This window comes from Phascolarctos cinereus, unplaced genomic scaffold, assembly GCF_003287225.1.
Source record: "Phascolarctos cinereus isolate Bilbo 61053 unplaced genomic scaffold, phaCin_HiC Scaffold_5;HRSCAF=322, whole genome shotgun sequence".
Classification (NCBI taxonomy): Eukaryota; Metazoa; Chordata; class Mammalia; order Diprotodontia; family Phascolarctidae; genus Phascolarctos; species Phascolarctos cinereus.
The window spans coordinates 446,932,070-446,946,403 of NW_027555958.1; the positions used below are offsets into that span (position 1 = coordinate 446,932,070).

General features: G+C 48.4%; 1 protein-coding gene across 1 annotated transcript in view; it reads right to left on the reverse strand.

Moving 5' to 3' along the window:
- The window catches only part of EIF2B3 (eukaryotic translation initiation factor 2B subunit gamma), a 95,844-nt gene that overhangs the window by 34,671 nt on the left and 46,839 nt on the right, over positions 1 to 14,334 (reverse strand). Inside the window, exon 6 of the mRNA XM_020987571.2 lies at positions 4,273 to 4,362. Within this exon, the coding sequence (XP_020843230.1) occupies positions 4,273 to 4,362 (90 nt within the window). The remainder of the gene's footprint in view (positions 1 to 4,272; positions 4,363 to 14,334) is intronic.

A 14,334-nucleotide genomic window follows, 5' to 3' on the forward strand; every position in this document is an offset into this window, starting at 1 on the left:
TCTGTAAAAATGGGGACACGAATAGCATCTACCTCACAGAGTCCAGTCAGTCAACAAGCCCTTCTTAAATGCCTACTGTGTGCCAAGCGCTGGCTAAGTGCTGGGGGTACAAAGAAAGGGGAATACAGCCCCTGCCCCTGAGAAGCCCCCATCTGTGTGGAGCACGTGAGGAGGGATGGGAAGTGTTCTGCAAACCATGGATCAGGGCGAGCCCTCTGGACTGACTGTCAGGTCCATTCGGCACTGCCCAGATAAGGCCCGGTGCTCTGGACCATCTCCCAACCACACGCAGGGATAATTCACAGAACACACCTCATTTGTTTCTGCATAACAACAGCAGATCCCACTTCCCAATGACTTAGACAGGTGCTCTTACCTCAACGTGGCAGCCACAAGACGTTAAACAAAACTGCCCGAGACACAGGAACATTTCTAAGAGCAAGCACCGATTTAAGGAAGATGCCACCATCTTTTTTTGGTTCTCAGAATACTGCCCCTCACTTGCTGCATCCAGTGTGATGCTGCCGGCCAGATAAGAGATGAAGGACACTAGGAGAAGCTCTGAGGCCTCTGTCCTCAGCCTAGCCTTGGCTGCTTCCTCAGCGGTCCCTTTCCTTCTGAAGGGAAATTCATGCAGAAAGCATCCCTTCATAACAGAGCCCTTCAGAAATTCCCCATATTTTCCCTTGGAGTTCCCCACCCTGCTTGGAAATTTGCCAAGCGTGGCCTCCCTCTCTTTTCAACGGCTGCTAATGGGGGGTAGCTAGAGGGGAGCAGGCCACACCTCCTCATCTGAGAACTGCTCCTTTGGTTATCAGCTTCCAGTCACAGATCAATCATCCACCCCCAAGGGATGGAAATCACCCCAGAAGGCAAACTGGTGCAGGTGCTACCTGGCTGGAAGCAGCATATCCCAGGCTGGCTTAACAAATGGGGCACATGACCCCCAATTGAGGCTGGCCTCCAGGTCGGGCATTCTTTTAGCTGACACAGCTCAAGAAAACCATTTCCTAAGGAGTTTCAGTCTATGTCAGTGGAAGGAGTAACTCACATGCATGAAATGAGGCATCCAAGTATGAGAGACCAAAGGGAATCCTTCTGTGCCTGTACTTGTCCTGTGAGCTATCAAACTGGTAGATTGGGTACTAGACAGCATGAGCACATCAGAAATGCTTCCCCTGAGGAAGACCCCTGGTCCTCTCAGCCACTTCCTGGCTCTGTGAGCAGTACAAGGTGGCTGGGGGCAGGGCACACTCTCCTCTGGCCTCACTTCCCCCCTTTTTAAACAAAATCTTATTTTTCACTGCCATGGTTTGTTTTCATATAGCCTCAATGTCTGAAAATATTGCCACAAACTGGGCCAAGCCTGGGAGCATCCATTCACCTGTTATCATCAGTGGCCTTCCCTTTCCCCTTCCCCTGTCGCCTCTGCTTTCCCAGTCTCAGGGACACTGAATCCTGGCTACCTAAGAACAAATCTCCTGCCCGCCTCGTACCCTCTCTTCCCCGTCCGTCCGGTCCCACCACCTGCAGGCCTCTTCCATCACAGCCTCTGGAATTCCTGCTCTGTCATTAACAAACTGCCCTTCTATTTAAACCTGGTCCTCTCGTGTTCCTTCTTCTTGGTCTCACTGGGGATGGACCTGGCTCCCCCAGAAGACACTGAAGTCCCATCCATCCACCCCTTCCTTTACCAGCCATACCTTCTCTCAATACTGGCCCCTGCTCCTGAAATACACAGACACTCCCCACTGCTACTTCTAGACTCTCTCTATGGACATCACTCAGCAACTTTTTCTTCTCCGAGAATCACTCTCTCCAAATTTGTCAGCCCGTCCAGATCCCGGTGGCCCATTATCCACAGACCCCAGGACATCTCCTCTCTCCACTCCAACTCCCACTCTTATATTAGAAGACTAGGACGATGCCTCCACCTCTACTCCCGTGACTGACTCCCTCACTCAACCTCATCAACAGCACGGCTCAGCAATGAGCACCCTGCTCACGATCCAGCCTTCTAGGAATCCTTTATCCAGCCATGATCTCCTTTCAATCCTCTTTCCCTCCACTCCCCTTCCTCTAGACCTAGTCTTCGTTCTTTCCCTGACCTCCTGCCCCTCTTCCTTTCTCTCCCTCTTCTCCCAGCTCCCCCTAATCTGGTTTCACTTTTCTGCCTTCTCCATCTCAATGCTACATCAATCAGATCCATATCACAACATCCGAGATTCTAGAAGCCCTTGCTCTTGTCCTGTGGCAGACGGCTTGTAGCTCAGAAAAGCCCCACTGTCTCCTCCCTCTGTTCCTAGCTCCATGTTGCTGACTGCCACACAACCTTGCTGGCTGGTTCTACTACAAATTGTTCTTTATTATCAACTGGGCCTCCCTACAGTAAGACAACCCTCTTATTCCTCCCTCATTCTCTTCAGTGGCTGTTACAAACCTGCTCTTCTCTCCTCAAGTTTCTCACTCCTTTCTCTTCTCACCACTCTTTCAGTAGAGAACTCTGCTCTACTAAGAAAACGAGATTTGAAAACAATGGGTAGTATTTATTATATAGGTTTTCCTGAAAAGGAAATGTATTGTTTTATATTGAATCCTCTCATGTTCTCCCGGGTATATTGATAATCTTTTTTTTTTTAATTTTGTATTTAAGTTTAAAATGAATAATAAAAATTACAACAATAAAAAAAGACTTTCTCTACATGTCAAATGCCCTGACTGCATTCTCTCTTCCTTCACTCACCCAGTGAGGAGGTAGCCTTTTCTTTGTCAAGGCCAACTCCTCTCTACGCTCCCTTGATCCCATCCCTCCTGTTTCTCCCTCCCCTCCAATGTTCCATCTGTTTCCACATTCCTTTCCTGCAGCCCACAATGCACTCCTGGATCTCCCCCATCCTTAAAACATTCTCAGCTGACCCAAGTTATCACCTGAAATCTTCCTTCTCTCTCTCACACCCTACTTCTGATGGCTCTGCTTTTGCAAAGACAGTGACTGGACCCTGAGGCTGAATGGATTAAAGGACAGAAAAGGGTCCCAACAGCAGAACTCCCAAGATACCATGGGATCCTGGGAAGCAGTGAAGAGCACACAGCTTCACTGCAAGGAGGCCCTTCAATATCACCTCATCTCCTTCCCTGAAAAGCCCTCCTGTGAGCCTGCCAGCCCCTCAAGTATCATTCGATCATAACAGTTCCTGGAGGGCCCCGGCAGCCAGGCTCTGGCATGGGTGGCCCATTCTCCAGGCAGAGACCAGGTCTGACCCTGTCCCTCACGACCAGCTCAAGGAGATCTCCTGGCTCCCAATGACACTCTGGTATTTAAAGCCCTGGCCCCAGCTGACTTTCCAGGCTTATTATACCCGATTCCCTTTTACATGCTCTACGGCTGAGCCAAATGGGCTCAGTGAACCAACGAGCATTTATGAGGTGGCTGTGCCAAGCCTGGGGGTACAAAGGCAAAGCAGAACCAGCTCCCTTGCTGCCCCTCCCTCCCTTGCCTCCAGGCTGGTCCCCATTCACTTCTTAGGGAATCACCAGCTCCCTTGGAAGCTCAGCTCGGAGGCCTCCTTGTGGCCAAGGCATTCCCTCATCTGCTGGCCTTCCCTTCTTACTGCTGCCCCTCTAGATTACTTTGCATTAGCTGTGCAGAGACTCTGGAGGTACCCAGGATGTCCCCTGATCTAATTAGAGCTAATGATCTAACGTCCTGGAGGACAGGTCCTGCCTCCTTCTTGTCACAGAACATCCCAGCAGCCTGATATTAATGCCTTCTGCCTGGTGAACTGCCAGGGGCTGGAGGGAAGAGCGGGTACATCATGACGTGTTGCTCAGAAGCTTAGAGCCGAACCTGGTGAAGGCTTCATGATTTTCAGAGCCACAGGGTCTGAATAAAGGCTGACCGAGATTGACACGAGGATGGATTTTACTTTTACACAAACTGAGTGTGAACCATTCCTTTCCGGACTTCATCTAAATAGCACTAGAAGCCAGTACAGAACACTGGGCCCGAGGTCAGGAAGAACTGAGTTTAGATCTGGCCTCAGACACAACAACCTGTATAACCCTGAGCAGGGCAATTGACTGCTGCCTGCCTCAGTTTCCTTACCTGTAAAATGGGGATGATAATAATAGCACCTCCCTTCCAAGGTTATTGTGAGGATCAAATGTGATAATATTCGTAAAGTACTTTGCAATCAAAATTTTAACAAGCTATTAACAATTATTAAAAACTCAAAATCTGACTACCTCTTCACCTCCCTCCCCCAATCTTACCTGTTTTCAACCAGAAAATCTACAACGTATTTCTTCAGGCAGTAGAGATGGGCATCCACAAGACCTGTTTGGAAATGTATTCTAGGATGCCTAGGAAAAAACAAACAGCAAAGAGAGGCCTTAGAAATGGTCACCACTCCTGGCAAGTTCCCTCTGTGCTGGGCTCCCAGGGGCTACCAGGTGGGGACAGGCCTGCACGGGGGAGCCTTCCTCAGCCAGGGAGGGGCCTCGAACACTGCAGCGCCAGGCCCCAGAAGAAAGCCCCCATGCCTGGCTCTGCCCTGGATGCTGCCCACACCTGCTTTGCCCTCAGACAGCCTGACCCCCTTGAAGTGCTGCCCAAACCAAGCACGCACAGATGCCAATATGACATGTGGGCCAAATCTACAATCAGTCTCAGCCTGGACAAGAGGGATTCTCCAGTTGTGGTTTCAGATTGTCTTGGATATCAGCCTGCTCTGGTTGCAGAATCGTTTGACCTTAACTCATGTAACACTCTGAGAAGTGCCAGAAATCATACCAATCCCAACCTGTCCCAAGGCCCAGGGTCTGAGACAAGGGCTCTCTCTCTGGCCTCTCACCTCAGGGCTCTAGGACAAAGCTCGGTTTTCTCATCACTAATTCCAAATCTCTTCTCTTCTGCATAGTCACATGCACTCAAGTACGGCATGCTTTTGACAGGGGTTTGTTAGGAAAGACACAGCATTTATACAGGCACTGCTGAGCTCCGTACAAATATTCTCTCATTTAATCCTCACATCAACTGCGAGAGGTAGATGCTATCATGATCCACATTTTATAGTTGAGGAAACTGAAGCAGATGGAAGTTAAGCGACTTGCCCAGGGTCACCTTGCTGGATTTGAACTCAGGTCTTCCTGACTGAAAGCCCAGGGCTCTATCCATTGCACCAACTCTCAGACCATCATTTGAATGTGTATGAGGCTGTCCAGGATGAGTTTTCTCATAGAATTAAGGAACTGGATGGAATTTCAGAAGCCAGCTAATCCAAACCATTCCTTTTACAAATAAGGAAACAGAGGCATGGTCACAGAGCTGGCCTCAAAGCCTCTAGGCTTTTCTAACTATCTACCTCTCTCAAGGTGTTCATTATCTCCCTGCCCCTCACAGGATAAAAGGCCACCTCTCCGGCCAGGCCTTCATCACCAATGACCTCCACAATCGTGTTCTCATCTACCTTTCCAGCCTCCTTCCATACCATCCCCCAGGTAGAGCTCCCCAGGCTCGCCATCCCCTAAAATCATTCTTGCTCATCTCCCACCTCGATTCATTTGTACAAGCTATGCCCCAGGCTCAGAATGCCCTTCATCCACACATGATCTTTCAGAATGTCCGTCTTTCTCCAAGGCTCATATCAGGGGTCCCCTCCTCCATGAAGCCTTCTTAGACTTTCCTGCACAGCTGTACGTGCCTTCGCTCTCCTCAATTTCCTTCATCCTACACTTATTTGGACGTGTGTTTGCACTCTTCCAGGAGAAAATGAACTCCTTAGGCCTGTCTCATTTATGTGCTGAGCATAGTGCAGGTGCAGTGATAGAGTGACAAGATAACAGATGGCAAGCACCTTGCAAACTTGAAAGTGTCATATAAATGCTCACACACACACACACATGCAGGCTTACTGTCATGGAATTTTTCACTCTAACAGTTTAAGGCTGCCATGCCAAGCCCCACCCTTGTGGCTTGGAAGTGCATGTAGAAGGGTAGACAGAGGCTTCTGTCTGCTGGCAGGGAGTCGGTTTGGCCTACACCTTCTGTGAGCTCAATCCTAGCCACTTAAAAGAGACTTCTTTCTCACACCACACACAATTCCCAGAGATGACAACCTATAAATGACTGAATGAATGAATAAAGCCTTTCTTAAACCACTTGCTACATGTGAAGAGGTCCTGTGCAAAGCTCTGGGGGCACTAGAAAACTGCTCCCCAGGAGCTCACAGTCTTCTGGGGGAGACCCTACTGAGGGAGGCTTCCGCTGAGGTAGTCCTCATGGTCCTTACGTCCCTCATCATCCTCCCTTTACTGCTATTCCACACCAAGGAAAGGTTGGCAGATTTAAAGCCTATGGCCCCTGGGACCCAAAGATCTCTCTCTTCCCTCAGGAACTTGTTGAGAAGAAAACGCTTGGCTAGTAACATCCCTGAGAGCACTACAGGAATCGCCGGCAACTGGGGCAAGGGAAGCCAGCCTCAGGACAGAGGGCGGATGTTGGCTCCCAGTCACAAGGCCTGGGCGGCCCTGAGGGCTGGGTGGTAGGCACAGGCTTCTGTCTTCCCACCCACACAAACAGCAAGAGCTGAGAATGTGACAAGCTGGGGGATAATGTTCTACAGGCCTGTGAGGTCACTGACTCTGGCCTTCACTGCATTAAGATGGTCTCAGCTTTGCTTTAGTTCAAAGAGAATGTAATGTATAAATATTTGCAGCCCCAACATTGGACAAAACCAAACATCCTAAAGAAGAATGGAGCCAGGGATAAAAGCAGCTCTGGAAACCCCACTCCCACCCCCCTTCAGAGAACCAGAGACCTCAGCAGAGGCCAGAGGAAGGTTTTTTTCCAAATAAGTAATTACTGTGGTTAAGACCACTCCCTGAGGGACCCCCACCCCACCCCACCTCTGCTCTGGTTAAAGCAATTTACCCATATTGTAAAATTTCCAAAGCCTTCTCTCAACTTCCACTCCTTTCTAACTAGACCCTAAGTTAACCAGCCACTGAACCAGCCCTGGCCCCAACTCCCAACCTGGCCCACCTGAGCCCTCTACAGTGGCTGCACAGAAGTGGGCTGGAGGCCAGGATGCAGCTGCCCTGGGCCACACAGTGCAGTTGGGTGGGCTCAAAGCACAGTCCAAAGGGCCCTGCTTTTTACTAAACAGGGAAGAGCACTGAAGTGCATCTTGAAAAGACATCCTTGTCCCTGCTTTGCAGATTTCCAACACCAGTAAGACTACCTGCCAGGTGCGGCTGTACAAGGCCTCATTTATAGTAATTAATAGAGTGTTATGGGTGCTCAATGGGTGTGCTGACTCAGGAGCAGCAATGAAGGCAGGAAGGAGGATTTCACTCATCCAGCCTGATGGCACAAAACAGTATTTCCCAAACAGAACAAGTGCCAAAGCCCGTGCATGGGACAAGGGAATGGGAAAGGGTAATGATGGCGGAGCAGAGTGAGGGCTCAGGTCAAACACCAGCAGCAACTGAAGCCCTGACTGTAATGATACCACCTGGGATGGCTGAAAAACCATTCAGGTTGCCCAGCTCGGAGACCCTTCCTCTAACCAGAGACAAATCTGCAAGGACAGCCTGCCCTGGGAATGCTGAGGGCCGCAGCCTGGACTTTTCACTGCCTCTGACCATCTGACAGCAGTTCCCGGGGCCCTCTTGAATGTTGGGGGTGCACTGGATAGAACGCTAGACCTAGGGTCAGGAAAACTTGAGTTCAAATCCAACTTCAGATACTTCCTAGCTGTGTGATCCTGGGCAAGGCACTTAACCTCTGTCTGCCTCCATTTCCTCATCTGTAAAATGGGAACAATAATGATCCCTTGTTGTTGTGAAGATCAAATGAGATAATAATTATAATGTGCTTAGCACATGTAGTGGACACAAATGCTATTATTATAATTATTATTATTATTATGGAAAAGGCTAAGCTCTTGATTCTCTGAGACTGCTATTACCCCAGCCACCAGTCTTGGGGCTCTTCCTGGCCCAAAGGAGCCTGGGCTCAGAAGGAAGGCTGACACGGCTGAAGTTTTCAGGAATAATCCAGAAAACTGCTTAGTGACTAGAATGAATGAAATGAACCCCATTTCTGAACACGCGCCCTCACTAGCCGGAGGTTCCCGTGGGCTGGTTTGTAAAAGGCAGTTAGGCCAGGCAGGAAAGGGCTCTACTTCTCATACACTTCTGCTCAGAACCAATCTTGCTGATCTCTGAGGTGATAGAAATGAGACCTCTTAGTTCCTATGTTATCTATTCCAGTGGGTCCATGCTGTCTCCTCTCCTAGACTGACTGCAAGCTCCCTGAGGGCAGAAACTTTCAAATTTACCTTGGTATCCCCAGCGCCTGACACAGAGGAGGTACTTGCTAAGTATTTACCAACTGGCTGGTATGCAATAGCCTGCCTCAACAAGCTTCCTAATTCTAAGAAGCAAGAAAACTTGGAAAGCAACCTCAGCAATCCAACGAGGAGCACTAAGTGAGCACTGGGTCTTTGTAAAGAGACCTCCAAATCTGGATCAATGGGTTGCTGCAATGACCTATCACGCCTGCAGAAGTCATTATCACCTGCTTCTCAGGAGAGATGCTATGGCACAAGACACATACATCTTCAGACATGGCCAACACACTGACTTTGCTTATCTGTGCTTAATTCTTACAATGGAGAACTCTATTTGGAGGAGAAGGGAGAATGAGTCAATGGGAAGTGATGGTAATGTGGGGAAAAAACTGTGGGGAAAGCTTCAATAGGACTTTAAAAACGTCCCACAATCTGAATGCCTACATCCAGATTCAGCGTGCCATGGAGCAGGAAGGCCCCTCTTCCTCCCCTAGGTCCCTAGGCTCCGCTGGGCTAAGTGTCTAATGTTTGGGAGGGGGGTCACACACCCACTGCCGAGTCCATTCATTTAATGGCACAATGTCACCCAGGGAGGTGGTCTCCAGTGCAGTGTCCTTGGGATCTGTGTTTGTCTTTGTGTGGTTTAACATCAACAACTGGATTGGCCTGGGGTTGAAAGAGGAGGTTTTGGAAGCCAAGGGTGAGTCACGGTCAGCCCTGTGCTTTAGGGATGCCAGGTGGACAGTTGTGGAGGATGGAAGAGGCAGGGAGACCAATCAGTAAATAAGGGGCTACACCAGGACAGGGACCAGGTGAGCTGAAGGTAAGGGTTCACGAGACAAGGAGAGGTAGACAAGATTTAGGAACTGGCTGGAAGAGGGTGTGAGTGAGGGAAAGTGAAGAGCACAGGATGAGTCTGAGGCAGCAAACCTAGGTCACAGGAAAGATGGTGGTGCCCTTGAGAGAAACAGCAAAGTGAAGAAGGGTGGGCTTGGGCCAGTTTGAAATGTCTAATATCAACCAATGCCTCGGCTACGCCTTTGTGTCACCTGCAAATCTGATAAGCATGCCTCCATGGCACTCACTGACGTGTCTACTGTGGGACGTCATTCAGGAATGAGCTCATTTGAGCCTCACAGAAGACCTCCAAAGTGGCCGGGGAAGATGGTATCAGTATCATTTTATAGATGCGGAAATGGAGGCTTCGAGAGGGTTAAGTGATTTGTCCAAGGTGACACAGGTCAGAAGTAGCAGGGCTGGGACTTGGAAAGGTAGACAAGAACCAAATTGTGAAGAAGCAAAGCTTCTAAGATAACCTGCCTGAAGCAAAGTTGAACCATAACGTCATATTATTACAAGACTGAAACTAACTGAAAACCAACACCTGCCGCCATGCAGCCAGCTAGAGCCATGGGAGACTGAACCAGCTCAGACATCACGACTCCGCTCTCAGGCTGGAGCCTGTGCCTTGTCACTCAGACACGACAGTTTGGCAGAAGGAGGGTCTGAGCCCGTGGGTACGCTGGGCATCTGTGGGTAGGGAAAGGGGTGAAAAGAAGAAGAAGATGTGGCCTGACCTGGGGAGAGCAGCTGCTTGAGCAGGCCCAACAGAAGGCCATTCTGCTGAAAATACAGTTTTAAGGAAGAACCTTCCCATGCCAGCCAAAATGTCAAAGGTCAAAATGAATCTGAAGCAGTGGGTTTCAAAGCTCAGTAAGATACAGATGAATTCTAAACCACACCCGCTTTGGAAATGTTGTCTCTCAGGGCAGCTACGTGGCGCAGTGGACAGAATACCGGCCTTGACGTCAGGAGGACCTGAGTTCAGACCAATCACTTGATACTTACTAGCTGTGTGACCCTGGGCAAGTCACTTAACCTCAATTGCCTGAAAAAAAAAAAAAAGAAAAGAAATGTCTCTTAGCAAGTACCCCTCTACCTGCCTCCCTCATTAAGCAAAGCTCCTCTCGTGGCCCCAAGGTAAGTTGTCTTTTAGCCAACAGTACAAATAGCCCTCTTATAAGACATACATGCTCCCTGAATGTTCCTAAGATGCCCATTTCTGGGCTGGCATGTGGGGAGGGGAACTATATCAGTCTGGAGCGCTGTGTGTTCTTCATGCCCTGCAGCTGGCACACTTTTGGTTTGGGGAGATGACAACAGTCAAGCGCGGAGCATCCCTACCTGTGGCTAAAGGATCATCAGAGGAGAAATGGTGATTATACCTTCAGAGCTGGAAGGCAACGCCAGAGCCTCCAGGGAAAGGCTGGGGCCAGAGAGGAAGCCCCAGGGAGAGAGAGCTCATGTTCTGCTCTCAGGGTCTAAGCGAAGTCTGGCTAGAAGCAGAGGGCTCTTTGCACAGACATGCCATTTGGAGGCGGCTCAGAGAGCTGCACAGGAAAGCAGGCAATTTCTCCCTTGGTCTCCAGTGCCCACCTACGAGTAAGTGCTGTTTGGACATCTTCTCTCGGACCTTGCTTCATCCTCTCACACTCAGCGTGGCCAAAGTCAAACTCATTCTCCCTTCCCCCCAAACCCTCCCTCTTTTCAATGTGCTTATTACTGTCGAGGGCACCACCATCCTCCTAGCACCCCAGTGTTGAAATCTGAGTATCTTTCTCAACTCCACTCTTACCGACAACTCTCCTATGTGCCAGATGCTGGGCACCCAAAGACCCGAGTGAAACAGTCCTTGTTCTCATTCTAACATGGAAGATTACAGGAGCACATACAGGCATATGCAAAAAACACATAAAATTCACGCAAGGTAATTTCTGAAGGCCAGGTGTCCCGGCTGGGGGATCAGGAATGGCCTTGTGAAGATGGCAAGGGGGGATTCTAAGAGATGGAGAGGAGGAGGAGGAGGAAGCATATCATTTCAGGCTCAGGAGCAGCCAGAGCGAAGGCACAGGAGGAAGGAGAGCCTGGCCACCTCCTGAGGCACCTGTCCCTGTCTCTCTGATCACACTAGAACCCACCGGTACAGGTCCTCATCGTCCCACGCCAGCCCATCCTCTGCTCAGCTGCCAGTGACTTTCCTAAAGCACAGTCCTGACCATGTCACCTCCTGCTTCCAAAGGCTTCAGAGGCTCCCTCAACAGACACTTCTCTCTGGTCCTTCCAAAGAAGGCTCTGACATGCTGGTTCCACCCACTCACCTGCATGGGAGGTGACCTGTATGGGAGCACCTCTGGGCTCCCCCATCACTTTTATGTGGCACACAGCTGCTGTCTGCTCATTTCTCTCCCACCTCCCTGGCACCTCTGAGGGGTTAGCTGTTGTCTTCAGTGCCTCCATCCTCAGCACCTGGCATATCACAGGCACTCCATGCTTGCTAGACAGGGCTCCTTTCCATTCATTTCCCTAACCTTCACCATCTGGGATGAGAGATGCCTTGAATGTCAGAATTAGGAGTTTATATTTTACAAAGTGGGCAGTGGTGAGCCACTGAAGTATTCTGAGTAGAGGAATAATATTTTAAAGTAAGCAAAATCTGGGGTACAAATGACCTTTTCTACTAATCCACAACTATTTCTTATCAGTTGATTCTTAAACCAATCTTCTGGAAAGTCTGTGATTTAAAGGGTGCTTCCAGCTCACTGACTGTAAAAAGAACTGTAAACACTTTAAGATCTTCTGCTGCCACCAACTGTCCCTCTCAGGTAGGCAAGCCAGCTTGGCCAAAGCTGCGACGCACGTGAGAGACCAGAGTCAGCATGTCAGGCAGGAGAAATCAGCACCACCCAAGGCAGGGAGGCGGTGTGGGGGATCTTCTGACACCAGCTATATGGCAAGTCATTTAACCTCTGTCGGCCTCAGTTCTCTCATCTGTTAAATGAGGTCGGTAAGAGCAGCTCCCTCCCAGGGTTATCATGAGGCTCAAATAAGATAATACTCGTAAAGTGCTCTGCAAACTTTGAAGCACTATGCAAATGCTACAGTATTACTACTGTTAGTGTTGCTGTTATTATCACCACCTTTCTCATTCTGGAAGTGAATACTTCTAGTACTTTTCCGTAACGTGATAAACAGATTTAGCTAAAAGTATGTGTAATGAGGAAACACTACAGGCCTTTCCAAGATACAGTGCTAGAAAAGTGAGTTATAACCATAAGACAAGAAAAAGAAATCAAGGAATAAACAGAGGCAAAGAAGAAACCAGATCAGAGCTGTGAACTGATCCAACCATTCTGGAGAGCAATTTGGAACTATGCCCAAAAGGCTATAAAACTGTGCATACCCTTTGACCTAGCAATACTGCTTCTACGGCTGTATCCCAAAGACATCATACAAATGGGAAAAGGACCCACATGTACAAAAATATTTATAGAAGCTCTTTCTGTGGTGGCCAAGAACTGGAAATTGAGGGGATGCCCATCAATGGGGGAATGGCCGAGCAAGTTGTAGTATATGAATATAACGGAATACTTGTCTGCTGTAAGAAATGATGAGTAGGCGGACTTCAGAAAAACCTGGAAAGACATGTATGGACTGATGCTGAATGAAGCGAGCAGAACCAGGAGAACGTTGTACACAGTAACAGCCATGTTGTGCGATGACTAACTTTGATAGACTTAGCCCTTCTTAGCAATGCAAGTATCTAAGATAAAAGTTTCATGATGGAAAATGCTATCCACACCCAGAGAAAGAACTATGGAGTTTGAAGGCAGATCAAAGCATACCATTTGCTCTCTTTTTTCCTTCTGTTTTGTTCCTTCTTTCTTGTGGTTCCTCCTATTGGTTCTAATTCTTCTTTACAACATGATTAATGTGAAAATATATTTAATAGGAATGTGTATGTACAGCCTATATCAGATTGCATGCCGTCTTGGAGAGGGAGGCAAAGAAGGAGGGGGAGAAAATTTAAAATCCAAAAGCTTATGAAAATGATTGCTGAAAACTAAAAATAAACAATTAATTTTTTAAAAAAGGAAAAGAAAAACCAAATTACCAAAGTTCCTTGATGATATGACGGTTTAGTTAGAAGAACCCTAGAGATTCAAGTCATTCATTCATTCAGTCAGTCAATAAGCATTTATTAAATGCCTACCAGGTGCAAGACACTGTGCTAAGGAAAAGTAAAACTAACTGAAACAATGAATAACTTACGGTCAGCAGCAGGATGTAATAAAGTAAAGCAACAAAAGTCATTTGCCTTTTCACATATTATTAACAAAATCCAGCAAGAGAAGACAGAAAGAGAAATTCCACCCCAAATCCACTTCTCAATCATTTAAGGCCTATATGACAATAACTACAAACTATTCTTCATGGAAGTAAAGGAGGATTTGGCTAACAGGAGGGGTATGAATTGTTTACGGTCAGGCCCTGGCTTAGTAAATAAATTCCTGATGATTTCATGTGACCTGCCTTGACAATGTAATAAAATGATGATACTCCCTAAAGCTAAGGTATAGACTGAGTGCCTCATCAAACTGCCTAAGGATTACTGATAGAAACAGAAAAAAATCACAACAAAATCCAGCTGGCGGGAGCTATCCTTCCAGCAACACGCCTCCACTGTGCCAAGGAGATGAGGTTGGAGGAAGGAGGCCCTGCCAGCAGAACCCAGGCTTGGGATGGGATCATGGTCTAAAGACAAGTGATGGGAAGTCTACAGGCTCATCAGACCCTAGATCTGGGGCTAGAATGGCCTTAAGAGTTCCTCTAGTCCAACCCCCCCCATTTTAAGATGAGAAAACAAAGGACCAGAGAGGTCAAGACCTACTAGCTGATACAGCTCGTGAAGCCCACCCACCAAAGCCCAGGGGCAGTCTCAAGCACCACACAACCCAGGACCACACAATCTCTGGGTGGGAGAGGCCTCTGAGGACCAGACCTCAAGTCCAGACCACACCTGAGTAAGACTCCTCTGTGCCTTACCCTGCAGGACGTCATCCAGTCTTTGCTTGAAGACCTCCATTCCATGTTTGGTTAGTTCCAATTGTTTGGAAGTTTTCCCCTAACCTTAAATCAGCCC